This window comes from Semicossyphus pulcher, unplaced genomic scaffold, assembly GCF_022749685.1.
Source record: "Semicossyphus pulcher isolate SPU_LCO1_2020_fin unplaced genomic scaffold, fSemPul1.0.p SCAF_4, whole genome shotgun sequence".
Lineage (NCBI taxonomy): Eukaryota > Metazoa > Chordata > Actinopteri > Labriformes > Labridae > Semicossyphus > Semicossyphus pulcher.
This window is the reverse complement of record NW_027211715.1, coordinates 14952808-14980786: the sequence shown is the minus strand read 5'-3', so window position 1 is coordinate 14980786 and position 27979 is coordinate 14952808. Positions and strand designations below refer to the sequence as shown.

Here is a 27979-nt window from a genome sequence, read left to right as displayed (position 1 = left end):
GGCCCACGCGCTGAGCTCACGGTCCCGTCGGTGACGTCTGTGTCCCCTCTGCTACCAGTGGCCCCCTGCCATATATATTCATGCCGGGCAAGATGGCGGCGTTACGGACGAGGTGTTATTACCAGTGGACATAAACAGGCATTTTATTCAAAAAAGAAACCCGAGACATTTACATTAATACACGTGACGGTACTGTGTGTGTATTCACCGCGCAACGAGCGTCGACGTCTTTTTTATTTCAACCGTTTCAACGTTTTTGTCTTAAGAATGTTCACGTTGTAGCTCGCTCGCTAACCGACCAGCTGGCTAACAGAGAGCTAGCAGCTATCTATCACAGCCGAGCCGCCGTGAAGTGGAGGATGGGAGAAAAGCTGGAGCTGAAGCTCAAATCGCCGGTTGGAGCAGAACCTGCAGGCTATCCGTGGCCATTACCTGTATATGTAAGTGTTAAACTTTAAAACTCAACGGTTACACATTTAGATTTTGACTCTGTGTTTGTCTTTGTTAGCTAGCTCTGTGCTAACATCTGCTAGCTGGAGGAGCCAGGGCACGCTCGTGCGGTGAATCAGGTCATACTGGTCATACTGGTGACAGACATGGTGTTTCAGCCAACTATGATACATGATCAGATATCTGCTTAGTTTTTTTCACCCGTGTTACTGTTAAATATTCTCAGGAAATAGCAGCAGACACACTCCGGTACATTTGAGCAGAGTAACCTTACGTTACTCAGTAGCGACAAGAACTACTAACCCAGATGTTGACAGTGACCCTCAGTCATTAGAATTTGAAATTTGAGCTACTTAAAAACACCACCTTTCACACCCAGCGTCCTGTCAGTCTCACTATATCGTGGTTGTTGCCAAAAGTATGTCAGATATGATCATTCATGTTCGTACTGAAACACGTTAGTGGAAAAGGACCCAGGTCTTACTTGACTTTCTCTAATTATATCCACCTATTGATACATGTGGACAATCACAGGACACAGTGTTAAATGAATTATGTCCAATTTGTTTGTGCTTCTGAAAGAGAGTGAAAGAGAGAAAGGAGTCTCAGTGTTTCTCGATGCAGTATGCACGTGAATGGCCAAGTTGCATTCCTCGAGTGCTTTCTATGTTTTTTCTAACCCATGACATCCTTATGATTGAAACCAGATGGTTGTGTTTGGTATTTTGCACTGTATACATCCATTAGATCCCTGCTGTCTAAGTTCCCTGTGACAGCCCTGTCTTCTTTTAGTTGTATTTCCATGTCGCATGCTGTCAACACGTCAGTGGCTGATTGCAGGTGACTCATAGAGGAGGAGCGGAAAGGGAAGCGGCTGCAAGTTCTGTGGTCTTTTCAAAGGTGTATAAAGTTGTCTGAAACTGTGTTTCTCTTTTATATAGTAATTGTGGTGAGACAGTCAGCACTGACTGAAAAAAGGCTAAGTTTCTCAGAATGTCTGAAAGGGGTCTTTCTCTATAACTCATCTCCACCCACACTGTACGTAGTCTGGCAGTCTGGTAATTTCAGTTCCATCTTTTAGTTTGTTTATCTCATCGTTGCAATATGAACTGAAAGAGTTTCAAGTCACTGAGTCATTGTTGCTTCTTGATGTAATGAGCCGCTCCTCTCTGCTTTGGCTGACAAAGTTGACCCTCCCTTTACACCAGACCAAGTCTGATAACACTCATCGCTCCCTCTCGTCCTGCCTTTATTGCCTCACCCACTTCCTTATGTTATGGTCTGTGAGGATAAACACAAGAGCAGGCATGTCAGGAATTTATACTGTTGATTATACTGTTGACCTGCCTGATAGCTATTTATACTGGGACTAGCTGTCACACACTGAATTAGAAACAGCTGATGGTCCTGCATGTGGAGCTCTGCAATATGGAGCCTATTCATGCAGTGATCTCCTCCTGTTTTCAAAGGGAAAAGACTTCCTCTCTTTTCTCCCCTCCTCTCATGTCCATATGGTCAACTCTACAGGGAGGAGGACAGAAGAGACTGCTTCTATTCAGCAATGCTATATTAATAGAATTCAAAAACACATGCCAGTGTCTGTGCTCTAGTGTTTTTTTTCCCCCAGTCACGTTTTATTGTCAGTTTTATCCTTGTTGAACTGCTGGCTGGTAGCAACATATCCCACACCATGTAGATTCATTCTTCACTCCCACAGAGCATTAAGATTGCTTATCTCACCCACAGAGCATGGACACAGAACTGTCTCTGTTGATACACACAACATGGCTGTTGTATTGGCTGTTATAATATAAGGCGTGCTGTTACAGTAAATTGGCACCCAGGATTAAACCCATAAAAATACTCTTTGGGTCTATTTCTCTGTGTTTCTTCCCGTCTCTCTCTCTATCTCGCACCAAACCCCCACATCTGTTCATCTATAAATGCTTCCATATGAAGAGCACCTCTGGTGTGGTGCAGCTCTTTGTCCATCTGTTTCTGGGTGTGGGCACTAAGCAGACCTACATACTTACATAGCATTTGAAAGTTACCCTGCTTCTGAAGTACTGCAAAACATCTCTGGTCTGTTCAATTGTGTGCTTCATCTACTACGAACAACGTTGCGGTTACTATCATAAAAACACTGGTCTCTCTAGTTCTTAGGATTGAAGACTGGTTGCCGAACTAAAATAGGAAGACAAAAAGCAACTGCCATGTTTGCAGTGTTGCTAATGTGGTTATGGAAGTGACTGACGCCAAGCCAGCCAATTAGCCATATTAGCATGGTGGCCTCTGATGTAACGCTCAAGGTGGGAAGCCCTGCTGTTACAATGTACTGCTGCGTTTCAGGTTAGCAAAGCGTATAAACATTGTAAATCTTACCAATTGCTATCATTTCACCAATTTCGGATTGGTAAGTAATTGAAAAGACAAGGGCCACTGAAAATCAGGAGGGACCTCAGGCCATATTTCCCATTAAACAACAAACTTGAGACCATCTATTACTAACATCCTAGCTCACAATACCAATTGAAAGTGTTACAGGATATGATATGAAAGGAGTAAATGCCATAATATTGTTAATGTTAGCTAGCAAGTGGAATGTTAGTTGGCTAACGCTAATGTAAGCCCAGGAATCGCTTGAATGCTAACATTAGCTGTTGCAACCTATGTAACATATGAGTTTCCAATCCTGTTCATGACTTCAGAGGAAAAGGCAGCCATGCAAATATGTTGAATTTCAGATACTCAGTGTCATCAACCTGTGACCTGCTTATCTTATCTGTCAAGATAAAACAAATAACGGCTGCTCTGGGTCGTAGTACGTTTGTTCACATCAGATTACCATCATTAATGATCACATCACTAATCATTTTCTCTGTTTAAAAGACAAAAGATAGCCCAGTATCTACTTTGAGATACTGATGCCTTGTTGGTGTGTTTGTCCTCAAGAGATTTATGTGTGTATTGCTTTAAGTAAGAGAAGTACAAGGGTGTTACTGGCATGTCTGCGTTAGTCACTTGTTTTCAGAGGCGGCTAAAACGTAGTGGAGCACAGAGATGTGTAAAACCCCTACACCCACAATGCGTAACACTGATGTTAGGACAGATTGACTGAAGAGGTGGTGTAAAGAGGAGGAGTCGTATATGCGTCAGTATACCCACAGTGGGGAGAGAGGAGGGTCTCCTGTTCTTTTTGTCTGACTCGCTTGCAGACAGTGTTTATTTTTAGCACCAGCCCTGTGCTGGTGTTGCTGTGTGCCGTCTTTGTGTGAGCAGGTGACCTCCCCCCCTACGGCATCTCATTCGCTCGCTCACAGTCTCTCTTTTTTTTACACTCACACACTTTCTATACCTCCTCTTTTTAGTGTGTCATATTTTTGTGTTCATTTATGCTGAAGAAGACTTAGAATTTATGCTTCCTACTAGCAACAAAGCTAGCAGTTAGCCTGATAATGCAGCAATAACCGGAAACTCGTGCTGACAGAAAAAGGAACTTTCCTGTGTTACCATGTATATTTGACTTTGTGCGCATGCATGTTAGCGCGTTGGCGGAAGTTTGCGTAGTAGTGGCGGGCAGTATTGAGCGGGAAGCTGGGAGCTCCAGGCTGTGAGCTGTTAGCTGCTGCTGCTGTGCCAGGCCTCAAACAGCTGACAAATACCAAGCTTCCCCTCCTCTCTCTGCCCCCCTCCCCCTCTCTCCCCACTTTCTATCCTTTCTCGCTTTCACTTTCTTTCCTTTTACCCTCTGCTTTCTCCTCCTCTCTTGCTTTCTGTCTTTTCTTTCCCTCCACCAGAGGCTCTCCTTGGCAGAGCGCTGGAGCAGGAGACAGAAAGTGGGTCAGTGGGTCAGCTCAGGCAACAGGCTCAGGCTGGCTGCGCTCTGGGTGTAACTTGACTCCTATTACTCCCAGAGCTGCACAGCACACGCCAGCTAAGATTGTTAACTGTAAAGTCCCTGCATGGGAACACTAAAAACGGTCTCATCTTATTTTAGAAAGCTTTTTTTCTTCAATAAAGACCTTCTTTTTTTTACCAAATTAACTGAGATTTTTTCAACATGTTTTGGAGTAGACTGAGCCAAATTTTGAACTAACAGAGCTCATTTCCTGCAGGGATATTAAGAGTTACTCCAGATGAAAATAAGCTTCAAAACTACAGGGAGGCATATATCACTTTAGATTAATGCTCCCTTTCAATATATGAACAAACAAGGGCTACGAGACAAATATAGAGTTATTGCCTGCAAACTCAATAAGATGGAAGTCCTATTTTCACTTGAAAGTTTTGTTTCAGTTCAGTTTCAAACTGACCCCATAGTTAGGGTGGCAGATATGGCCAAATATTCATCAATGTATTTGTAAATAAAACAATATACAGTTAATTGTTGTGTAAATTTAATTAAAGGAGCAATTCGCCCCTGGAAAAAGCCACTGTCAGTCAAAGCTGGTGTATCGATTAGAATTGGCGCCATAGCTGTGGAGAAAGTTGTACAAACAGCTCGTGGTTTCGCCCGTTCTATATTCCTACAAAACTCAGCATGCATTGCGTCCCTCCCTCTGAAAGGAATGGCCCAGCAAGAGACGCTGGAGTGAAATACTACTGTTTTTCAGTCAAGGACATTGAACACTGCAGGCAGTGGCTCAGAGCGGTACAGAATCCGAAATACGATGACAATATACCGGTGGATCGTCTAGAAAAATCTTCAGGTCTGCAGTCCATTTTTCAAACCTGACGATTTTGAACGAGACATGACATCGGAGACGGGCGTCCTAGATTGAGGAAGTGTAGTTTAGCGAGCTCCCTGGCCTCCGCCAGATGACGCGTGTTATGTAGTCTGGTGGAGGTTTTCCAGGACCCATTGGAGAAGCAGATGGCGTCCTCCAAAGGCACAGAGCCAGATTGCATTTTTTCTACCATAATGGCATCAGCTCCCCGTAATGGCATGATAGGACTGAGGTTGAAAATCAACGAACTGGCCCTTTAAGAAAGGGTTTTGAATAACCAAAACATACTTAATCGTATTTGCTTATTTTTTGCTTTTAGTTTTAACTTCCATACAAACAAGAAAGTTTCTCAAATGAGACTCTTCACTTGAAAATTAAACACTTGTGACCTGCCACAGTATCATCAATGACATCATCTTATTTATGATTTATTTATTAGACTTTCTTTAGTATTTAAAATTGGTGAAATATTTCATAGAGTCTGGTGCATTGTAATTTTGTCAGTCCCCTTTTTTCCTGCTTTCTTTTACTCACTTTCTCTCATACACACAAACACGTTGAGCCTGTTTCACCTGTTTCACCTGTTTCACCTGTTTCACCTGTTTCACCTGTTTCACCTGTTATTAACGTGTGTTGTCTCTAAGAAATGGCTTTAACCTCACTTTGCTGAGTTATCATTAACTTATCACGGTACCAGATCACCATGTATTGAATTAATCTCTCTCAAGATGGAAGTTTTCACATGAAATGACAAAAAACAAAACAAAAACAGAAAATCATACCCAAGTCCATTGGTGCCCTGAATACAGGGGGAATTTACACCTGTACTAAGAGTTATACCCTTTTGATCAGATCTCTCAGGACGCATGTTCATACCAGGTATAAACAGGGCCATCAACAGCAGATCTGTCTGTCAATCACTCCTCTTTCTATGCACACTCTGAATCATAAAATGACCAGGTAGGGGTGGGCGGTATACCGGTTTCACACCATCACCGGCGTCACGTTCTGCCACGACATGGATTCTGCAATACCGTCAATACCGTGATAAACATATGTTTTGGTTTTCGTACACATTTTCCATAACTTACTCTACAGGAAAAGTCCGTCTGATATCACATAGTGCTTCTCTTCTGCAGAGCACACAGAGACCTGACACTCTGCATGCAGAGTGTGTGTGTGTCACTTGCCTGTAAACATGCGCACGACGCTGCAGCGTCATATATGATGCGGGATGATTGAGTCAGTAGTTACGCGAGTCGGCTTTTCAGTGAATGTGTCCCCTTTATTAGCGGAACCTTGTCCCGATGTTGTGGCCACATGAACGGACCATTCACTGAGCAGAGGTGCCGTGGAGTGTTTACTTTTAGCGGCTGCCCCTGCACGCAGACGGCATGAGGTTTGGCGACAGGAAGTAGGATGCGTGACTTTTGGTTCCTAAAGTTATTGTCACGGGGCTGGTCCGGCTGATTAAACATACATTTGACTTACCATTAGAAACGAAATGTAATGACTATAACTTCTGTTCCCTGAAGGAGAGGAACAAGGTACAACGCATACTGTATACTTTATGTGCCACCAAGTGTGCCACCAAGGGAAACGACTGAAAGGGAACGGTTTATGACAAGTGACCCAGTTGCAGCCCACAAGTCAATTTGTAGTTGTTGAGCCAAGTGTGGTAAAAGTAGGAGGGATTTTTGTTCTGTAAAATAGAAAATGGACTTTAAAGTCCCAAATAATATTAAGTAGAATTATTAATTGTTTATATGTACATGAAAACACATTGAAGTGTTCCCTTACATTAACAATAGAGCAAAAAGAGCTAGAATCATGTTTTGAATAGAGTACCTTTTCATTTTGTAATACCGCAATATAATACTGATACCGCCAAAAGGAAAAGAAATACTAATAGACATACATTTTAGGTCATGTCGCCCACCCCTACTATAAACCTATATAAAAGACCCAGACATAAAAATAAAAAAAAAGATAAACCGTGAAACTGCCAGAATATTAAAAAATACTGTGATACAGATTTTTAGTCATATTACCCAGCACTATGACCAGGCATGGGAGGAAGGATTCTTTAAAATAATTGTGTTTTTTCATTTATCTTCCTCAATCCACAGACACCATCCTGCAGTTTATTTACATGTATAACAATAAAGCACTCTAATGTTTTAAAGCACTTGCAAGTATATCTTGCGAGTGCTGTGTACGCATCACTGCTCTGGTGTACAGGCTTATATAATAGCCTGCCAAGGTTATGAGCCTGCCTCGCCCACAGTTTATAGTATGTTTTGTAAACATTGACAGAGTTCCTGAAAAGGTTAAACAGCTTTCATTGACATTGGTCAGGTGATACTCCAGTAAAAGGAGGAATCATATTATATTATGGGTTGTTGTGGTCTTTGGCTGTTGTGACATAAAGGTAAAATGTTCTCACCATTATCCTCATATCCTAGAAATAGTTATTAAAATCTTTAGACTTTAATATACTTTTTATATAATGATTTCCTCTTGTTTGGGACATTTCTTTCTTCTTAGATTTAAGTAACCTTCATGACAAATATCTCTAAAATCTTAACGGGCACTAGTATTGTTTTTTTTATGTTTTGTGCAGCTTGTTCTGATATTGTTTTGGGCTTTTTACACCGAGTAGCAGGCTTATAAGCTGAAGCTACAGTAGCCTAAAGCAGTGCAGTGTGATAAAACACATACCACTATAAAGGCTGTAAGATTCAGTTCTTGTGAAACTTTTTTTTAAGGCGTGAAGATTAAACTTGAGTCATTTTGGAGTCGGTATTTTTGAGGTGCTTTTGAAGTTAATGAGTCATACTGAGGTGTTTGATAACTTATCTGTTTTCAGGATAAACACCATGATGCAGCTCATGAAATCATCGAGACCATTCGGTAAGTGATCTTTCCCACATGTGTACTCCCACATTCACACAGTCAGTCAGTGACTGTGTCTATCTCTGTGATGTGGTGATGATTTTATGCGGGTGCTTTCTCTAGGTGGGTGTGTGAGGAGATTCCAGACCTCAAATTGGCGATGGAAAACTACGTACTCATTGACTACGACACAAAGAGGTGAGCTCACAGATAAATGAGTGTGTGCTAATGATGGTGAAAAAGCAAACAAATACAAAACCATACTATAAAGTCACATTATAAATATTAGACAGCTTAAAAGTGTCAATCCATCAGTCTTAACTGCTGATCTAAGAGCCTGATTATATGTCTAAATATAAGTTGTTTGTTTTCTCATGAATTGGGGCAGTATTACTGGCCAACAAGATATATAACTTCTTTAAAAGCTGACATTGTCCCAGTCAACACTAATTTGTCTGTGTTTTCAGTCTGACATTAATCTGAAAACTGTTGTTCAGTTAAAAAGAGGCACACTGGAAAGTTTGATTTCATTTCTTTCAAAACGGTGGTATTGATTTTACGTCTTGTTATTCTCACAGCTTCGAGAGTATGCAGAGACTCTGTGACAAGTACAACAGGGCCATCGACAGCATTCATCAGCTGGTGAGTCCGTATGTGTGAGGGGTGTTGTAGTGCTGTGTAGGTGAAGTGAGTAATACTGCGTCTGTGTACTGTGAGTCCAGTGTTCCTTGGAGTTAGTGCCATGCATGACCTAACACTGTCTTACAAGGACAAGTTTCAATATACACTCACCTGCCACTTTATTAGGTACACCTTTGTACCTGGTTGGACCCCCCTTTTGCCATCAGAACTGCCTTAATTATTCATGACATTGATTCAACAAGCTGCTGGAAACATCCCTCAGAGGTTTTGGTCCATATTGACATGCAGATTTGTCAGCTGCACATCCATGATGCAAATCTCCCATTCCACCACACCTACTAATACCAAATAAAGTGGCCAGTGAGTGTATATCAGTTGTTAGATGTTTCATGAGTACAATTGCTATTTTATTCTTAAATCTGCAGCTTTAAAAAAAAACACTACAAGATTATTTTTTTGGCTTTTGCCTTTATTTGACAGGACAGCTGAAGATAGACAGGAAATGTTGGGAATAGAGAGTGGGGGATGACATGCACCAAATGATCGGCAGACCTCGGGACTCGAACCTGTGATCAGTGCGACGAGGACTATAGCCTCTGTACATGGGGCGCCCGCTCTACCAACTGAGCTAAACCAGCGCCCCAACTTGTACTGTTTTTATTGGAGCTCATCTTTGGATGGCCAGCACCACTTTATTGATGTATGGGGTAAAATCATTATGCCTTGATTTGCTTAATGCGTAAATATATACATAAAATCCCATATTTCAGTGGAAGGGGACCACCCAGCCGATGAAGCTGAACAAGCGTCCTTCCAATGGGCTGCTGCGACACATCCTGCAGCAGGTGTACAACCACTCAGTGACCGACCCAGAGAAGCTGAACAACTACGAGCCCTTCTCCCCTGAGGTGTACGGAGAGACCTCTTTCGACCTGGTGTCTCAGATCATCGACGAGATGGAAATGATGGAAGATGACACCTTTGTTGACCTCGGCAGTGGTATGTCTGCTGTTATTTTGGGACGTCAAGGTTATAGAAAGAATCCAACACAGCTTTACATTACACCACATTTGCCATTCAAAGCCAAATGCCACTGAGTGGAGCGAAGAGAAAGAAAACAAATACTGAAGTGACGTTAAAAACAGCTGGGGTGTGTTGTTTGTTTGGTGTTAGAGATGAACCCATTATTTCTTATTTGCAGGAGTGGGACAGGTGGTGCTGCAAGTTGCAGCAGCGACCAACTGTAAACACTACTACGGTGTCGAGAAAGCAGACATTCCATCCACCTATGCAGAGGTAACTACAGAAATAGTCGACATTTCATCGTCTACTCGTTACCCACAGCAGCACTGGTCCTTGCACTGATGTGCTTAGGGGCCCTATCTTGATTTAAATGTAATAAATATAATTTTTCAATGGAATTGTACACAGTGCTTTTCAGCTGGGATAAATATTTAAAAGGTTAAAGGTATAATCTCAAAGATTTTCGTGTAAATAAATGTCTGTTAAGTCATTATCTATCCCCGAATTATGTAACACAATTGTGGTCAAAAATATATGGAAAAAAAAGAAACAAATTCGACGCTCCGATAAAGGCAAACAGTCTAAAGGAAAGCGACCATCAGCAAGGGAAATCAAGAGTTACAACCGGAGCCAACCGGAGAAGTCGCACATGCAACACTGTCTGGATATCTGGGAAGTGTGCTCAAGTTACCGTTTATCACCATAGATGCCACCAAAGAGAACGAAGCTGAGCTTTTCGAGATTACAACTTTTAAAAAATGGCCTCTAAATTTCTGTCCACTGCAGTGGACACAGGGCATGAAATGGTTAACCTTACTACGTGCAAATCACCTTGAAACCTCAGCATTAGTTACCAAAGTACATGAGTGAGCTTTCATACTGCTTTCAGAGTTACCTCTGAACCTAAAACATAACGTCCAGAACTTCACTGTAGGACTTAAGTTTCCCGGCTCCTCCTTAACAAAATAAAAACATGTCATTTTTGTTTGTATATACATTTTCACATTGTTTCTTTCAGACCATGGATAAAGAGTTTAAAAAGTGGATGAAATGGTATGGCAAGAAACATGGGGAGTACACAGTAAGTTGACTCTGATTTTAACTCATAATGCACACTTTGCACTAAACGTTTGTATTGATTGTTCCGCAGATCCTCAGATTTTCAGGATTTTTAATAGTATTTCCTCTGCTCTGTATCCTCCAGCTGGAGAAAGGTGATTTTCTGTCTGAAGAGTGGAAAGAAAGGATCGCCAACACAAGGTGGTGTACCAAACCAGACCTGCTGAATTTATATTGGTTTATACAGTATTAGGCTGGTCATCTTTATATAGAACATCATATATCATTTGGAGCATTTCATTCAACATATCCACTGAACTGGGCTCAATGTGAAATATTACAGTCTCTCAAAATGTTTATGTAAATAACAGTAAATGTGTTTTTCTGCCAACTGTAGATCTAAAATGTTTTTTTCCTTGTCTGTCTTCCAGTATTATTTTTGTGAATAACTTTGCCTTTGGTCCGGAGGTAGATCACCAGCTGAAGGAGCGCTTTGCTAATATGAAGGAAGGTTAGTATGTTCAAGCTAATCATGAAGCGATTTAGAGGATTACCAATTGTGGATTATCACAAGAGATAGCCCAAGTGTTCCCAAGAAGGGCCACAGTAAAGTAACTTAACTTTCACTTGAACATCCAGTCAAGAAATACACACACTCTTTAAGTCTTTGTCCTTTAAACGTTTATCAAGTAATCAATTATAAGTGATCAGCAACCATCAATAATACATTAATGCGATTCATTTTAGCATCAGCACATTGGCCAGCAGCCAGTAGACCATGGTTGGACAGCCTTTATGGCACTGCAGAGTGTCTCAAAAAGCCACAAAGACATGTCGGTTAACTAATATCCAGCCTGTAAATAATGTAATGCAACGTCAGGAGTGTGTGTTGCTATTGGAGCCACTCCTTGTGAGAAAACATGGATGAATTTCTAAATTATAATCTTCTTAACAAACTTCTGGCAGTGAATTCTTTTAAAAACTGGGTTGACTTCAGGCTATTTTTACTACAAAGTATTTGTGGATCTAAATTTAGAGAGCTACCTGAATGATGATAAAGCGCTGTCAAAAAGCTTGTCATTTACACACCTCTACATAGCAATCAGATCCGTTTATGGTATTCGCATTCCTCTGGTTCCTTGTGATCTCCACAGTGTACCATGTTATGTTAATTTGTTACTTTATTGATGAGCCGCAACAAAAGATTTTATGAGGCCTCAGGAGAAAACTGATCAAAGGTTGTAAATAAGGCTTTTAAATAGCAGGTGGTAAAAGCCTAGAAAATATGAAAGGCTTCTGTTGGTAGTGCTGGGAGTAACACCTTGGCTCACTGGGAAAGATATTTATTTAGCTGTGTAAATTTAAATGACAATGAGTGATGGTATCCAGTAGCCACTGAGTTAACTCCCGACCTTTGACCTTTCTGCATTACTATGTCATTTGGCTTTCGGTTTTGAATGCTTTATGTGACATTATGTGTACACTGATTACTGTCTATATTAGGAGGTTAAAGTTTCTCTTCATGTTCCTTTAAATAGTGAGCTATAGGGACTACTGCAGTGTCCAACATACAACAAGAAAATGTTTTTTATTAATTTTGTCTGTTTGTTGTTTTTATTTCCAGGTGGGAAAATTGTATCCTCCAAACCTTTTGCACCTTTAAATTTTAGAATAAACAGTCGAAACTTGAGTGGTAAGTACAACAACATGTGGGGGGAAAACAGTTTTCATGCTTCCTCTGATTTGTATCTGACACAGAGTGCCATGTTCTTCCTCTCTGTCCTGCAGATATTGGCACAATAATGCGTGTGGTGGAGCTTTCTCCCCTAAGGGGCTCCGTGTCCTGGACTGGAAAGCCAGTTTCCTACTACCTGCATACCATTGATCGCACCATAGTAAGGATGATCACCCAAGTGCAGACACTACAATTTCTTTTAGAGGAGAGCTTGACAAGCAAAGAAAACACTAAACGACCGCTGAGGCGGTTGATGCAAATTATACAGTAGAGACAAGGAGTAATTAGAGACCAATAGTAACCTAAAGTCAAGAGATAGGCTGCTATTATAACAGCTGGTTTTGTCGTAATGAGTAGCCTGTCCTGTGAGTAAGCAATCTGAGGAGAGAACACAGGAGGTTATACAGGGTAACACACATGCATCAAATAACAGTACGTATCAGTCACCAGTAAGAGGGCTGTCAGGCTGCCTAAGACCTGCCAGTGATCACCCTTATCTGTCTTACCACATGTAGTAGAAGTGATAGTGTAGTGTGTGACAGCAGAAATGATGTAATGTGAACTGGCTTTATAATTTCTACCCTTAAAGGATGGATTTTGATGGTTAAACAAAGGGTTCAGCTGACATCATGCTTTATTTTATACTTATATAATGAACCAGGCCTAATTTTTTCATTACCATTTTAATGCCACTGTGTGCCACTTGAATAATAAAAATATGAACAAAAGTGTGGAATAATCAGATTGTTGAAACTAATGTGAACATCACAATACTTCAACTGAATGAAATGTAATGAAATTCTAATATCCATGTTTTCCTTTTCCTGTCTTTCAGCTTGAAAACTATTTTGCTAGTCTCAAAAATCCTAAACTCAGGGTAAGCCACGTTTTTCTTCCTTCAATCTCTATTTAGGCGCGCAACCACATTTATGAACAGGAAGTCTTCTGGTTTCCGTTTGTAGTACGTTTGTAGTCTGTGTAGTATTGACCAATGATGTATGTTTGGTGTATGGACGAAGAGTCTGTGTCTATATATAAACAGATATCTATATGCAAGTTCAGCTAATAATCTGCTCTACATCAAAAATTTCAACTTGAGCGACTAATTCGCTTGACACTGTGACGTGAAAGCTAGTTTGGATTTCCCCGACTTCCTTGAATGCATCAGAAATGAGCAAACAAGCATTTTAAAAGTCGTTTTTTTTTCTCCTCGAGGACAGACCAGACAAAGTTGGCACTTTTACTTTATACAAATCTAAATCATGATGTTATTTTGGCAAACGTATGACCTAAGTAAATCACAAGAAAGCAGTTTCTTTTTCAGGTCATACCGCTGTAGCCAGAGTGCAGCCTTTATTAACAGTGAAACCAAGACTCAGAACCCAGAAACAGATAAACAGGCGCTCCTCCGGGGGATGTAATGAACCGAGAGATCACAGTGTTTCTTTTGCCAGCATATCTGAAGGGGCGATTTTCACTTCGCTTTTGACCTGAACATTAGGTGCTGCTTCTTAGGCTGCTAATTAGAAAAGAAGGTCTTGGTTGCAAGTCCTTATCGATAACTACACTGGAATGCCCGAAAACTTTGCTATCACTTCCAGAGGCTATATCGTTGTCACTATAGCCGATGGGTTCCAAGATTGTTGTTTCTTAGTTCTTTGTCAGTTTTACTTTACTCAGTTTTTTTCTGTACTCAATATATTTCTGTTTCAAACAATGAATTTGTTTTTTCTGTCAGGAGGAACAAGAGGCAGCTAGGCGACGTCAGCAGAAGGATACGAAGGACAGTAAAAGCAATAGCACCACGCCCACAAAACCTAAAGAACAAAACAAGGTAAGATATTCACAGATGTACAACATTTATGTGTGAAGCATTTCCTTTTATCACTTAGATGGGGATTAAGCATGAATCAACCTTAAGTGCATTACATTTTGCTTTATAGCTGCCTTTTAGCCACTGTTTTTCTCTGCTTATATACATGCTCAAGCTCTCTGTGTTTGTCCAATGAATCACGGATGTGTGTGTGTGTGTCCATGCCTATAGCAGCAGCAGGACTCCTGTGGTGAGGAGGAGCGTCTGAGCTTGGTGACAGTGGTCAAGCCCCCTGCCAAACCCAGACGAGCCCGACTCCTGTCCAAAGGTCGCAAGTTGAACAACAAGAAACGCGGACGACCCAAGAAAGCCGCCCCGGCTGCTGAGAAGAAAAACAAGAAGAACCAGAGCGCTTTGGATCTGCTGCACGCCAAGACCCTTTCTGCGGCACCCCCTCAGGGTCAGATGGCGCACAGACACGCACAGAGTATAGCAGAGACTGCCTTCAGGCTCTGCAATAATACACATTTGCATGCATCCAGTCTGGAAGGTCTTAAGTTCCCCCTTTACTACATCTACACTGTATGATTTATTCAGCCTCAGTTTACCATGAATACGCTTTTTGTTTGTACAGACGCTTACCGGCCACCTCAGAGTCCCTTCTACCAGCTACCTCCCAAGGTCCAGCACTATCCCTCTAGTCAACTGCTGCTGAGCCCGACTCCTCCTGGGCTGCAACATCTGCTAGGTGAGCTGATGAAGACTCGGATACATTTTATATCTGTCACATCGGGACACAAAGCCAGGACGCATACAGTTGTCATTCTGTTTTGTGTCTGAGCTCCTTTTTCCCCAACAACTTAACTAACAATATCTCCTGTTTTTGCTCTCTTGCCCAAACCTGCATCTTTTTACAGATAACATCAAAGTTCAATACCTCCAGTTCATGTCCTACATGAAGACTCCTCAGTACCGCTCCAACCTGCAGCAGCTCTTAGATCAGGAGAAGGTAATTAGTAATGCCATTACACACATTACTCATCATCTACAGCTGCAATTTCCTTGTTTTTTAAATTTTTTTAATACCGTATCATTCCAACACACATTCAGTCGCATGTATCTATGTTTTGTTTTTTGCCCTAACTCTGACCTGCATTCTTGTTTCCCTCTCTGTCTCCAGCAAAAACACAGGGACCTGTCAGGGCAGGCTGAGCAGCTCCACTCGGTCTGTCAGTCTCACAAGGACAAGATCAAAGGTCTCTTTCAGACCAAACTAGACGAGGTTGGCCCTCCTTCTTTATTACTCTCTTTATATCAGAGCTGTAAACATAGAGTCAATAATATGACCATAAACTTTCTTATATAAGCTTCATAAAAAATGTTTATTTGGAAGAAATTCATGAATACTGTTTTACTCATTGGCATTTTATGTGTGCCAGTGCTTGACTATATTTATTTTAAGCATGAATGGCTCATTCCTTTCCATTTATATCCCATTTACAAATGACAAACAGTAAAAGATTTGATGTGAGCGAGGAAGAGCACACAAACAATCCACAGTGATGTGAAGTCACAGCAATATCTCGTGTGCACTTCTACATTACTGCAGAAAGTGGGATGAGAACTGTAACCGCTGGTGGTCAACAAGGACAGGATTTTTGCTGATTATGGTTGTATCTGATTTATGATTATGTGTGTGTTTGTTGTGATCAGCTGGGAGTGAAAGCCTTGACCGTGGAGGACCTGCTGCAGGCCCAGAAAGAGATTTCAGCCCACAATCGTCAGCTGAAGGAGCAGACAAAGCAGCTCGAGAGAGACATGGCCTTACTGAGAGACCACAGCCTGCTGCTGGTGAGACCTCAGGGCTTGCTGCTATGTTGTTGTTGTTGTTACCACTGTACAGCACCATCCCCAGTGGTTTAGACCTGTTACCTTTACAGCCTGTTACATTCATGTGATGGTGGTTGAAATCTTTGCACTGCACAGTCTTGTAATTTGAGCCGATGTTTGGTTGTGTTTGACTTTGCTAGAGCATTCTTAAAGCAAACAAATAACCACAAATATGTTTGTTGTTTGCAGCTCAAGTCTCGGTGTGAGGAGCTGAAGCTGGATTGGGGCTCTTTGTGTCTGGAGAGTTTGTTGAAAGAGAAGCAAGCGCTACGTAGACAAATCTCTGAAAAGCAGAGGCACTGCTTGGAGCTGCAGGTAGATACAGTCCAGGTCCTATTTGTTGGTTTCATTTGCAAATGCTTTCATCTCTCTCTCTCTTGTATACCCATCAATTCTTGACTTGTTTAAGGGCCCTCCTACAGCCCTCCTTTCCTTTCATTTGTCCCCCTGTCTCTTCAAAAAAACAGACGATAATTAAAATGTAGGCAGAGGAAGAGTTAAAGAATTGCTGTCAAACATTTTCCTAGATATTTCAGCATTGAGATATGTTTGTTACTATTGCCTGTTATTAGACTAATGGCTCCCTCTGCTGTCTGTTTGTAGATCAGCATTGTGGAGCTGGAGAAAAGTCAAAGGCAGCAGGAACTGCTTCAGCTTAAATCCTCCTACAGCCCCTGTGATGGCTCCCCGTACAGAAAGAGCCTGGAATCACGCTCATCCACAGACATGGACTCCTCTAAGCTCGGCCTGTCTTCAGGCCCCACCCTTAATGGCGTCAGCCCAGAGCTGCCTATGAATGGCACCAGCTCACCCTGTTTCGACCGGGCCAACACCAAAGGGGAGCTTCTTTCTCGATACCTACCCATCTCTCCGGACCACGAGATTGTACCTGCCCCCCCTGATGCCCGGCAGAGGCAGCAGAGTTCCTCCCACGCTCTTCCTGATTACACACGTTTCTCCCCCGCCAAGATTGCCTTGCGGAGGCACCTTAACCAGGACTCCACTGCCTCTGCTCATATGAGAGGTCCAGGGCTGACCACACACAGGTAGGCTGGCACTAAAAGCTTCGTGTTTTCATTAATGAACCTCCCAGATCTCTAAATTGCTTCCTACAGCAAAAACATCTAAACTACTTGAAACTACGTTTGTCTGTTCCTGATTGTTGTTTCAGGGAAATGGGTGGTGTTAATTCTCTGCATGGAGCCAAACAGAACTGTTCCTCTCCCTGTGCATCCGATGCCCAGAATACTCTTAAAGGTTCAGAGAGGGTAAATATTTATCTTCTTTTCTTGCCTTTTTCTACCTTCCTTGCAGTGTTTTTCCCTCTCACTGTTCACATTCATCTTACATTTGCTCTCTGCCTACAGGGTAAAGAAAGGAGTCCGTCTGCTCAGGGTGACAGCAGCATCACAAGCCTTCCTATAAGCATCCCTCTGAGTACTGTGCACCCAAGTAAACTCCCAGTCAGCATCCCCCTGGCCAGCGTGGTGCTGCCTAGTCGTGCAGAGAGACTGGTGAGTATGTTCGTGACAGCACATACATTACAATGCAACACTGAAGCACTTTTACAGTGGTTTAACTTTTTGGATATTTTGTGATATTGTTTGTTTTTTTGTTTTGAAGCATATTGATATGTTCTCTGCATTCATAATTTCAGAGAAGTACTCCCAGTCCTGTGTCTCAGGCAGGTCAGACCAATGGTAAGAATTGCCTTCCAAACACTTGAACACGAAAAAGGTTTTCTACAACTATTTATTATTGAAAGCGTGTATACAAATTATAGCGGTAGCTGACAGCCTACGGTAACGTCGATTATTGTGAAGGTGGCGGCTGCGATGGCGATCATGACGGTGCATGTCCGTGACAAAGCATCAGCAACAATCAAGACAGTTTTCCTCGCTTAAAGCAGCGAGGAAAAGACAAAACAGCACTGCGGCATGTTATAAATATGAGACGTTGTAGCGGCTTGGACCTGGAAACAGTTTAATGCAGAGGTGTAATCTCAAGACTTAACAACTTCAGCTAGATTATAGCGCCATCGTCTGGCTAAAATACCATAGCACAATAACATACCCCTCTGCATTTTATACTGGTATATTAGTCGCACCGATATATAGGACGCAGCCCAATTTATAGATGAAAAGAAAGTTATTAAAAGTGCTTCTCATACACCCAATTTTACAGTAAATGTATTGTTCATGTCACTATTGTTACCATATAATGACTTTTAGCTCATTTATGATCAATAAAGTAAAGTAATGAAGAACCAATTACTGTTCTGTCTCCGTGTAGGATATTCATCCAGCTCAGGGCTGATGAACGGAGGTCCACATCCTGAGGACCACAACGGTGCTTCTTCATCACCTTCTCCACACACCAACAATCTTTTGACAGGACCAATGGGCCGAGTTCCCCTCCAGAGCCCCACACTCAGCACTGGGGGGGTGCTCCAGTATGCCGACGGACCCCCGAGGATTCTTCCAGAAGATGGACAGGATCACCACGGGGGTGAGTCGGACGCGGAGCCCCAGGACAGTGAAATGCGGAGGAGGATCTTCTTTTCTTCTTCCTCCTCTTCCTCCTCGTCTTCCTCTTCGTCAGGCAGCGCGGGCGGAGGATCACGCCTCCACCATCACACCGGCAACTCAGCCAAGCAGGGATACCACAGTAACCATGGAAACCACCACCACCAGTCCCCCAGCACACAGCACACTCACCAACCCACACACATGTCGTCATCGCACTCCTCTCACAGCCTCGGCTCTCAGGAGGGACGGAAGCGGGGAAGGAGGAAGCGCAACTCTGCTGTGTCTGTCACAGCCAGTGGGTCCCCAAAGAGGAGGTCGTTCCCCGGGCTTGGCTCCAACAACCACTCCTCAGGATCGCCACTCAACATTAACTCCATGGTGAGTCTACTAAAGCATAAGTAGAAAAAGGAACCATATTTATATTATTTTGATTTAAAGTTCGGAATTTCAATATTGAGACCTTATGGGCTAACACGTTTCATTTCTCTGCCATTGATTGAAATTCGATTGCTTTCACATAATATAAGACCTGATGTTATTACCAGGTGACCTCTGGGTATAATCTGCATGTTTTTTGTCCCATCAGGTAAACAACATCAACCAACCTCTGGAGATCTCTGCCATCTCCTCCCCTGAACAATCGAGCCGCAGCCCCGGCGGGCCTGACCTGGACCAGCCTCCCGTTTTAAAGAGAGAGCGCCCCCTGGAGATGAATGGCACATGTCGTTACTCCTCAGCGCCCAGCTCTGATGACGAGGACTCTGGATACCCTGCTGACAGCTCCAGTTCAAGGTAATCTAGTCGTTGTAGTCATCTGAGCTGCCTCTGTTAAAGATGACTCTGCTTGTCTCCACTACAGCTTCCTTAAGTATTTTAGGTTTTTGCTTATTTAGCGTTGACCTGGTTTTGTCCATTTTACTCTGAAAATTGCAGCAAGCAACTGCATGATTTGATAGCAGATCTGTTTTCATAGAGCTCACACAGATTTGGTTGCCACTTGCAGCTTTGTTTGTTTTGATTGTTCATTTTTCTTTTTCTCTAGAATAGAAAGAAAAATTGCCACTATATCCTTGGAGAGCAGAGATGGGCCTGGTAGACTAGGGGAGAATGAGAGAGGTACTAAAAAGAAAAGATCACTTTTCAGTGTCAAACTTACACTTACACTTTTGATTGTCAACCAGTGTTTTTGTTTCTCTTCTAGGCAGGAAATCAGGAAGCAGTAGTGGTAACAGCACAGGCAGTGAGGCCTCCTCTTCATCCTCCATGTCCTCTACCAGCAAGTGGAAATCCACCTTTTCACCCATTTCTGACCCCAAGCAACCAAACTCTGACCTGAGACAAGGGGGCTCTCCATTCGGCATGGGCGGCTCAGGCCGGGGCACAGACTCAGATTCTGACCACAAACAACAGCATCAGCAGGTGAGGAGGGGGAGTGATGGAGAGTTGTCCAACTACATCAACCCAAATCCCTTCCTCAATCAGGAGGCAGGGACCCGGGGTGGAGGCAGCGGAGGAGGTGGAGGTGGCTCTCAGGGAGGCAGTGGTTCGGACCAGCGGCAGGCCCTCCAAAAGCAGAAAGCCCCTCGCGACTGGGAGCTGAAGACGAGCAGTGGCCTGGCCAGTCAGAACCTCTTTATATCTGCCGCTGCCAGCAGTGGAGGAGGCATCCTGAGTGGGAAGGTAGGAGGAAGTCCTGTAGCAGTTTCCTCAGCCACAGGATCTTCTGTGGGACAGTACCTGGGGTCTCAATTCCCCCTTGGAGGGACCTCAGTCTTACAGTCCTTGTTCGGGGCCCAGACAGGTGGATCAACGGTGAGTGGGACCGCACGACTCGTCAACGGACACTCTTCCCTGGGAAGCTTCTCCAGTGCGGGGCTGGCAGGGGGAGCAGCTGGAGGTAAGCATCACTTAGAGCAAACTGATGGTGTTATGTTTTACTCGGGGTTGTTGAGCAGTTGATAGTCTTAGCGGTCTTAGCCTGGGGTCGTCATGATGAGAGTAGTGCGTGTCCGAGGGAGAGGGCCCGCTAATAGAGCTAGGTAAGTGGATGCTGTCTTGCTGTCCGCCTCGCTGACAGTTTGACCGACTGACTCTCTGTGCTGCCTCGCTTTGACATGGACTGGCTGCTAGAGTGCTGCAGTTTGAAACACCCCTGGAAAATGTTGCATTTTAGAAGAATGAATACTTAAGAACAAACAAAGGTTGGACATAGAAAAATCTGTGCAAATAATTTGTCTTGAAATCTGTTATCGACTATAACAGTTACAAAACTGCATAGTCATTTTCTGTGGGTGTATCTGTTTAAGTTGTGTGTCAGAGTCATTTCACTTGTGTGCAAAAAAAACCCCAAGAAATCATTTAACCTGTAATAAATGTTTTTTAGTGCAATCCTAATCAGACCAAACTGATCGGGTTCACTCAAAGTGGACTGACTCTGTTTGCTTCTGTGTGCTTGTCGAAGACTCGCTTGGCGCTTTGCACAACCTGGCTCAGTCCTTGCTTCTCTCTTTGTCCCTCCCTCTCGCTCTCTTTGCCACTTCTATCTCCCCTCGGTCTCCACTCTCTCGCCCCTTCCCCACCTCCTTCCATCTCTGCTGTATGATTTGCAGGTATATTTCACCACGTGGTTCCCACAGTGTCCTCCCATCAGTTTGGGGCGACGCTGCCCACCTCGGGAGGCCTCGGCTCTCTGCTCAGTCTCTCCTCCTCTTCCTCTACCTCCTCGCAAACCCAGCAGCACACCACTTCCCAACCAGCCTCCACGCGCTCGGCCTCCGTGTCCTCACCTCTCCCCCTCTCCCTCTCCCAGGCCCAGCACAGCCGCATCCAGTCGGTCCTGCACAGCCCTTCTCCTCCCACGCTCTCCCTGCCCCCTCCTCCGCCCCTGCACAGCGCCCCCACCTCCTCCTCCTCAACAACCACGCACTCTGATGCACCGCCATCCTCTCGGTCAGACTCCCTCCACTCATCCCGTCTGTCCCACTCCTCCCTCCACCACCAGAGAGCACAGTCATCCCTCTCTCTCTCCATCTCCTCTTCCACCTCTGCCTCCTCCGCTTCTGTCTCTGCTGCTGCTGCCGCAACCGCATCCCTCTCCTCCTCTCTGTCAACCTCCTCCTCGTCTCGTCCATTCGCAGTGCACTACTCCCCTCGGCTGCCCCCTCCACCACCGGCCAGCAGCTCAGGTGGTGGCGGGAGCATGTGGAGGACTCAGAGCATGCATGGTACCTACACCGCCTCCCAACTCCCCGGCTCCCGACCTAGATAAGGTTCGGGAGTGAGCGGAAGGCGGAGGATGGAGAGGGGAAGGGCGAAGGGCAATCAGAGGTTGGAATGAGGGAGAGAATGAGAGAGAGACTAGCAGGGAGTGAGAGAGACAGGATATCTGTCTTCTCTCTGCTCCCGCGAGCTGTTGTTCTGATTGAACAAGGTAAGTCAATTAACAGGTTTTAGATTAAAAGTGCTGGGTGGAAAGTGACAGGATTAAATGCTAATTTAGATCTTTTTTTGTCTCTCTGCCTGTAGAGTCAGTCACAGAATCACTCATTGTGTGTTTTTCTCTCCTCTTCAATGTTTCAGGTAATTGATGAAAACTACCTCAACATTAAATAAACTATGCAAATGTCCAGGTGTGGACCAGGGCACTCTCCTTACTCATTGGTGCTTCGAAACGTCTGCGCTACCCAACTGCCTCCAAGACCGGCTTCTGTACTGGGATCTCTTACACACAAACACACACATAAACACAAACAATTAACCCACCACTATGCTCAGTTTGAGCAGAATTCACGGTACTGGTCGTGTTGATGTGTGCCATGTTCCAACGCTGGTTTGCAGATTTTACAGTATGGAAATCAGTCCTGGTTGCTGCCCAGCACTGAATGAACTGAATGATTAAGATGTCTCATTAAACATAAAGGTGCTTATAAGATTTTGTTATTTTTCTTCTTTATTAAGGATGCAGCAAAATAATCTGCTTTCAAAAAGTACCATTCAACAACAGATTGAAGCACAGGTTCCACCCGTTTGAGCTCAATCTCATCATGTCACCGTCCCTACAAAGTTTCATGAGTACATGTTTTGCAAACACACACGCATACACACAGACCAGTTCACTGAACTCTGCTCTGATGTCATGCAGTTTCACATCTCTGCATGCTCTGTCTGTTATCTTCCTTCAGTGAAATTCAATATTGGTTGCAACATATTTGAATATGGATCAAGATAAGGAACGTTTGGTCTATCTTCACACTGGATAGTCAGATGTAGTGACTCATGTAGCAGAAGATGTACACGTCTTGGCTGGTTTGTTGACACCCTTTAAAAGTTATGCTAATAATTTTAAGTGTCTTCACTTAAAAAACAAAGTGGTACAAAAATTGCAAAAGGCTGTTCCGGCACATTCTGAGTGATCTATAATTATATTCAGATGCGCTCCAGTGTTTCTCTTCTAATATCACAAAATATCAGTCTGTGCTTCAAGAAGGAGCAATCAGACATGTAACCTCCTCTAAATGAATGAACTGATAAAAAGGAAGACCATCCGTGTATGTTATAACATTTATATTTGGTGAATAAGCTACATTTAAGGGGTGCCAATGATGCTAAGCAAAGACGAGTGTATTTTCATGTAGTAAAAACACCCCATGGAAATCATTCAGTGAGATGGTGCTCTGTGTCAGCCTCAGTGTTATCAAAGAGTTGTGGCTACACTGTTCAGTGAATCCAGGTAAAAAAAAAAAAAAAAAAGAAGATAATATTCACAGTAAATTCACAATAAATTCAACTCCTTTTTGTATTTATTAACATTTTCTTCTCTTAATTTGGTAAATCACACTACCATGTGGGGAACTCTTACAGCAGGAATTTTTAACTCTTCTTAAGCTAAACGTGTTTGTATTTATCTCTGCTGTTGGGAAATGCAGTTTTAAGCAAATGTTTAGGACTCAAATGTGGAAACATACTGCGTCAAGTTCAGACAAACACACGCATGCATGCAGCTCCTCACACACTGAGAAAACCATGACCACAGTGAACTACTGGACTCTCTTCACACCTTTTTGTTTGCTTTTTTTTATGTGTAATTTGTTTTTGTAAACAATGTTTGTACTGTGAATGTGATTCATTCTCTGTATAGTTGTGTATAATTTAGATTATTATATTTATGCCGTCTGTCTCTTCATTTGCCTTGTTTTTGTTTCTCTTTTTTTAATCCTGAAATGTGTTGAGATTGTAGAATGCAATAGTGTGTGTACTTGACTCACAGTCTGAAAACAATGGTGCTACATTTGGACTGTTCCTGATCTTATTTATTCTGTAGTGAAAACATCAGAAACAAATTGAATTCTTGGTGCTGTACACAGGGACATTTTTTAAAGCCGTTTATTTTTGGCATTTCCTTTCTCTTCATATTTAATATGTCATTGTCTGATTCTTTGAATGCCTACTGTACAACTGTAGACACCACCTTTAGATGAAACTACTCTGTGACAGCTGGCTCAGTGTGAGCGACCTCTGGTCATGTTTCGCACACAGCAGGTTTAAACTCAAGTCAGCTGCTCATCTGTTAGTGAACAAGACACACTGTTTTTGTACATAACCGTTTGTTTTCCCTTCATGTCTCCAACATAAACAGAAAGGTATATGAAATGTATCTATATACAGTCTATATATATATATGAGTATATATAAGTGAATAGAAATGTCTGGTGCTTAAACTCATCCTGTTAAACAGGAGGCTTGAAGCCAAGGAGCGTGACGCTTTGCCACCCTAGGATCTTAACAGATGGTGCCTGCAACAACACGGTGACACAACCGCACCTGAGTCCTTGTGACGCACACACAAACACACACACACACATACACAACAGAACTAAAGATGTGTGTATTTAACACAGACAAAGGTGCCGTGGCTCGAACATGACCTAATTCCAGCACTAGAACCGTCATCACTTTTATCAGATGTCTTTGTTTCTTTTTTTTACCAACCCAGACTCTTCAGGAAAAGTGGTGCTTCTGTTTCCAAACAACTGCAATTCCAATTTTACAAACGAAAGTGGTGCATACGAAAGTGGTGCATACAAAACTACGTGTGAACCTCTTACACACACTGTCTGTCTTTGGATGTCTTACTGACAAGGCCTGACTTCCTTGTAATGTGAGCGTTTGTGTAATTGCAAAGATGTAAAACACTTGTGTTAGGGTGTAAGTGAGCAGCCAAGCTTCCTTTTTCTCTCATAGTGGGAATACACTTAAGCTCAGTGTGTGTGTGTGTGTGTGCTTTGTTTCTCCACTAGCCGGTGCATATCTAAGGGAAGATTAGATTAATAATGAAAGCTTTATCGTCCTGTCCTGTGCACTCACTCTGCAGACACTCGTGTGTTTTCGCCTGCGGGTGTTAAAGTGAAAAGAAGAAAATCATTTTAGAGCATAATTAGAGACAATAGTCCATTTGTTACCAGCACTGAGAGCTCTTTTGTAATTATTGTTGATGCTGTTTTGATTTTCTTACTCTTGGTGTTTGATACATTTGCAGTTACATGTTAAGCTTTTAATTGTGTCTTCAGATTCCTGTCAGTTTTTAATACTACTAGTCAGACAGACAGCACGGTGCTCTCCTTCACTTAAAACAAGGAAATTGCAGCTATTGATAAATACTACTCTTCTCCTGTTGTGCTGCAGGGTTTTATGGTTTAATAATCTTCAACACGAGCTTGCCTGGCGGCTTTCTTATGGTGCGATCAAACCTACGGAAGTTTCTTTAATCTGGAGGGCCGCTGTGGTGTATGTGCAAGTGAGAATAGTTTGTGGGAATGGCTGAGATGGCGTTCATCACAGGTTTCAACCAGTTTTGTAGCTACTTGTACAATCAGTGAAAGGGGTGAGGTGCTGTTATGAAGTCCTTTGGCGTATGAGCATGATTTGAATTAAAGCTTCTATGCAGTTCTCCAGCGTGCTCCATCCTGGTACATTATCGCTAATCTGTGAGAGCTCTGCAGGCTGTTTACTCTAAATCCTGCCAAAGGTCTTAACTCAGGAACTTCCCTTGAAATGATGTTAACAACTTTATTTAAACTACTGCACGTCACAAACGTATTCAACATCTTGTGGCATTATGAAGTCCCTTTCTAACCTAACTCAGGACCAGTAAATCCCTCAGTAAAGTATTTGAATCTGCCATCGCTCATGTCAGATCACCACGGATGAATTCTCACTGTCACATACACGCAGCCTGGCCGGTGAAATCCAGCTTTATAAAGCTTTACGAGTCTGATCTCCAGAAGCTGTGAAATGGCTACGACTTTCAGCATCTTCCTCATCTCACAAATGCCTCTGTCAAGATTTGTGTCTCTAAGAAGGAGGTTCACTGTCCTCCGTCGGGATTGCTCCCATTATTTGAGGAGTAAACTGACGCTGGACACATGAAACCTACAGTTTGTGTACAGCGATCTCTGATCGGTGAAGCCAGGGCAGGTTTGAGGTGCAATAACGGCAAACCTACTTTCCAAAAGGCCCTGGGTTTTGATGATAAAATTGTTACTGTTTGGTGTTGGTGCTTTTATCCTAAGATGTTATAATGAAACAAATGGAATTAATGTTTTTTTTTTCTGCGTTTTATGATAATTAATAAAAAATGTTTCTTATAATATTTGAACACATTTTGTTGTGGCATTTATGTCTCGTATAGAAGACTGTATAAAAACCAGTTTGTTGTGAAATTACAAAGCGAAGAATAACTTAAAGAGCATTTAATCACTTACTACATGGTCGTCATAATGAATCTGTTCAAGGTAGCAAAATGTTTCCACCACGCTACTTTATCAAAAAAAAAAACGTTAGATTTTTGTTGTGAATGCTGCTGCACAAACAGCCAGAGCTCCCAGTACCATAATTCAAGTGCGCACTTGTTTTTGCGCCAAAATTCCTGGAACGTCCAGATAGCATAGCACAAATAGAAAGTTATTCTCACAGAGACGTCCAGAAAGAGTTTGACTCATACCGCGTTCTAAATCGGTCTCTGATAAGATGCTTTTTAATAAAAGCCTTGATTCCCACAGTATACACAAACAGAAATAACCTCAGGTTGTTGTCTGCACACAATGGAGTGATGTGGTACCTGCCAAGAAATGTCCTAGAAAACACTGTGTTGATAACATGTAGCTGCGACAGTCGGAGAATAATGAACAGTGTTTATCGTTCTTGGTTTATCTCTTGGGATTCATGGCGCTAAACAGCTCGGAGACCTTGACTGTCTGAATAACAAGTCAGCAGCTGTGAGAAAAGTGGTGGGAGAGAGAGAGTAGCATCTTATGTCTGTTTATTTCTGGAATTTTTTCACAGTTTTCACCTTCCTGCGTGAATGACAACAGATACATTGTACACATTCGTTAGGATAACCGGCTCTGAATGAGATTATTTCATTCAGCAGAAGGTCATCCAAATGCTTCTTAGTGTCTGTACTGGTCTGAGAGTCAACGTGAATGATCTGATTATTGTTAAGGACTCAGTCTGACCATTAACACGTCAACAATGAACAGCCACAAAAAAACATGTTACAGGATAACAGGAGGCACACTAGTGTAGAAAACGTTCACAAAATGACTGACTCACCACTATGAAAGCTTCCTGTAAATAGAATCAACATATTTGGAAATGTGCTTATTCACTTTCTTTCCACAAGTCAAATGAGAAGATTGATACCCCTCTCACATCTGTCCATTAAATATCAAGCTAGACGCAGCCTAGCATAAAGGTAAGCTAACGGGCAAGAACAGTAGCAAAATTAGCCCACCACCACCTCATAAACACATTATTTCTTGCTATAAAAATGTTGTGGTTTTATTATTATATTGTCTGGGATGGGGTAGGATTATTTCCTGAAGTCTCCACTGTATCCTTGCATCCTCATGTGACATCAAAACATAGCCTGGTGAATAACCCCGCATAAAAGCACAACTAGTAGCTACAGTTGATGCTCTCACAAGATTTTGTATGGATTATAAGAATATGATATATTCCATGTTGACTAGTAATGTTTAAAACTTTGTTGTGTTTTTTACTTGGGAAAGAGCCAAGCTACCAGCTTCCCTGTGTTTCCCGTCCTTATGCTAAGCTAAGCTAACCGTCTTCGGGCTGCATCTTTCTATGTAATGCACATACACACAAGAGTGGTATCAATCTTTTTGTTGTACTCTCGCAAAGAAAGTGAATACATTTA

General features: G+C 42.6%; 1 protein-coding gene across 7 annotated transcripts; it reads left to right on the top strand.

Moving 5' to 3' along the window:
• Positions 1-100: 100 nt before the first annotated feature.
• Positions 101-26420, top strand: dot1l (DOT1-like histone H3K79 methyltransferase). Of its 7 annotated transcripts, none has more exons than XR_011309385.1 (29): positions 101-440; positions 8047-8090; positions 8196-8270; positions 8651-8714; positions 9485-9713; positions 9916-10010; positions 10756-10818; positions 10942-10997; positions 11228-11307; positions 12421-12489; positions 12585-12691; positions 13367-13408; positions 14270-14365; positions 14576-14894; positions 14979-15092; positions 15262-15353; positions 15525-15626; positions 16058-16195; positions 16424-16549; positions 16838-17280; positions 17406-17502; positions 17602-17748; positions 17892-17934; positions 18527-19140; positions 19349-19554; positions 19805-19878; positions 19964-20659; positions 21372-22192; positions 22342-26420. XR_011309385.1 is itself a non-coding variant. In XM_069679540.1 (29 exons), exons 1-29 carry the CDS (start codon positions 360-362, stop codon positions 22028-22030), a joined length of 4854 nt encoding a protein of 1617 aa, XP_069535641.1. In that variant the 5' UTR covers positions 101-359; the 3' UTR covers positions 22031-26420. The 7 variants fall into 7 exon arrangements, 6 of the variants coding, with proteins under 6 accessions (XP_069535641.1, XP_069535640.1, XP_069535638.1 ...); XM_069679540.1 differs by having other exon boundaries at positions 19964-20442; positions 20560-20659; positions 21372-26420; XM_069679539.1 differs by having other exon boundaries at positions 14579-14804; positions 21372-26420.
• Positions 26421-27979: the final 1559 nt, after the last annotated feature.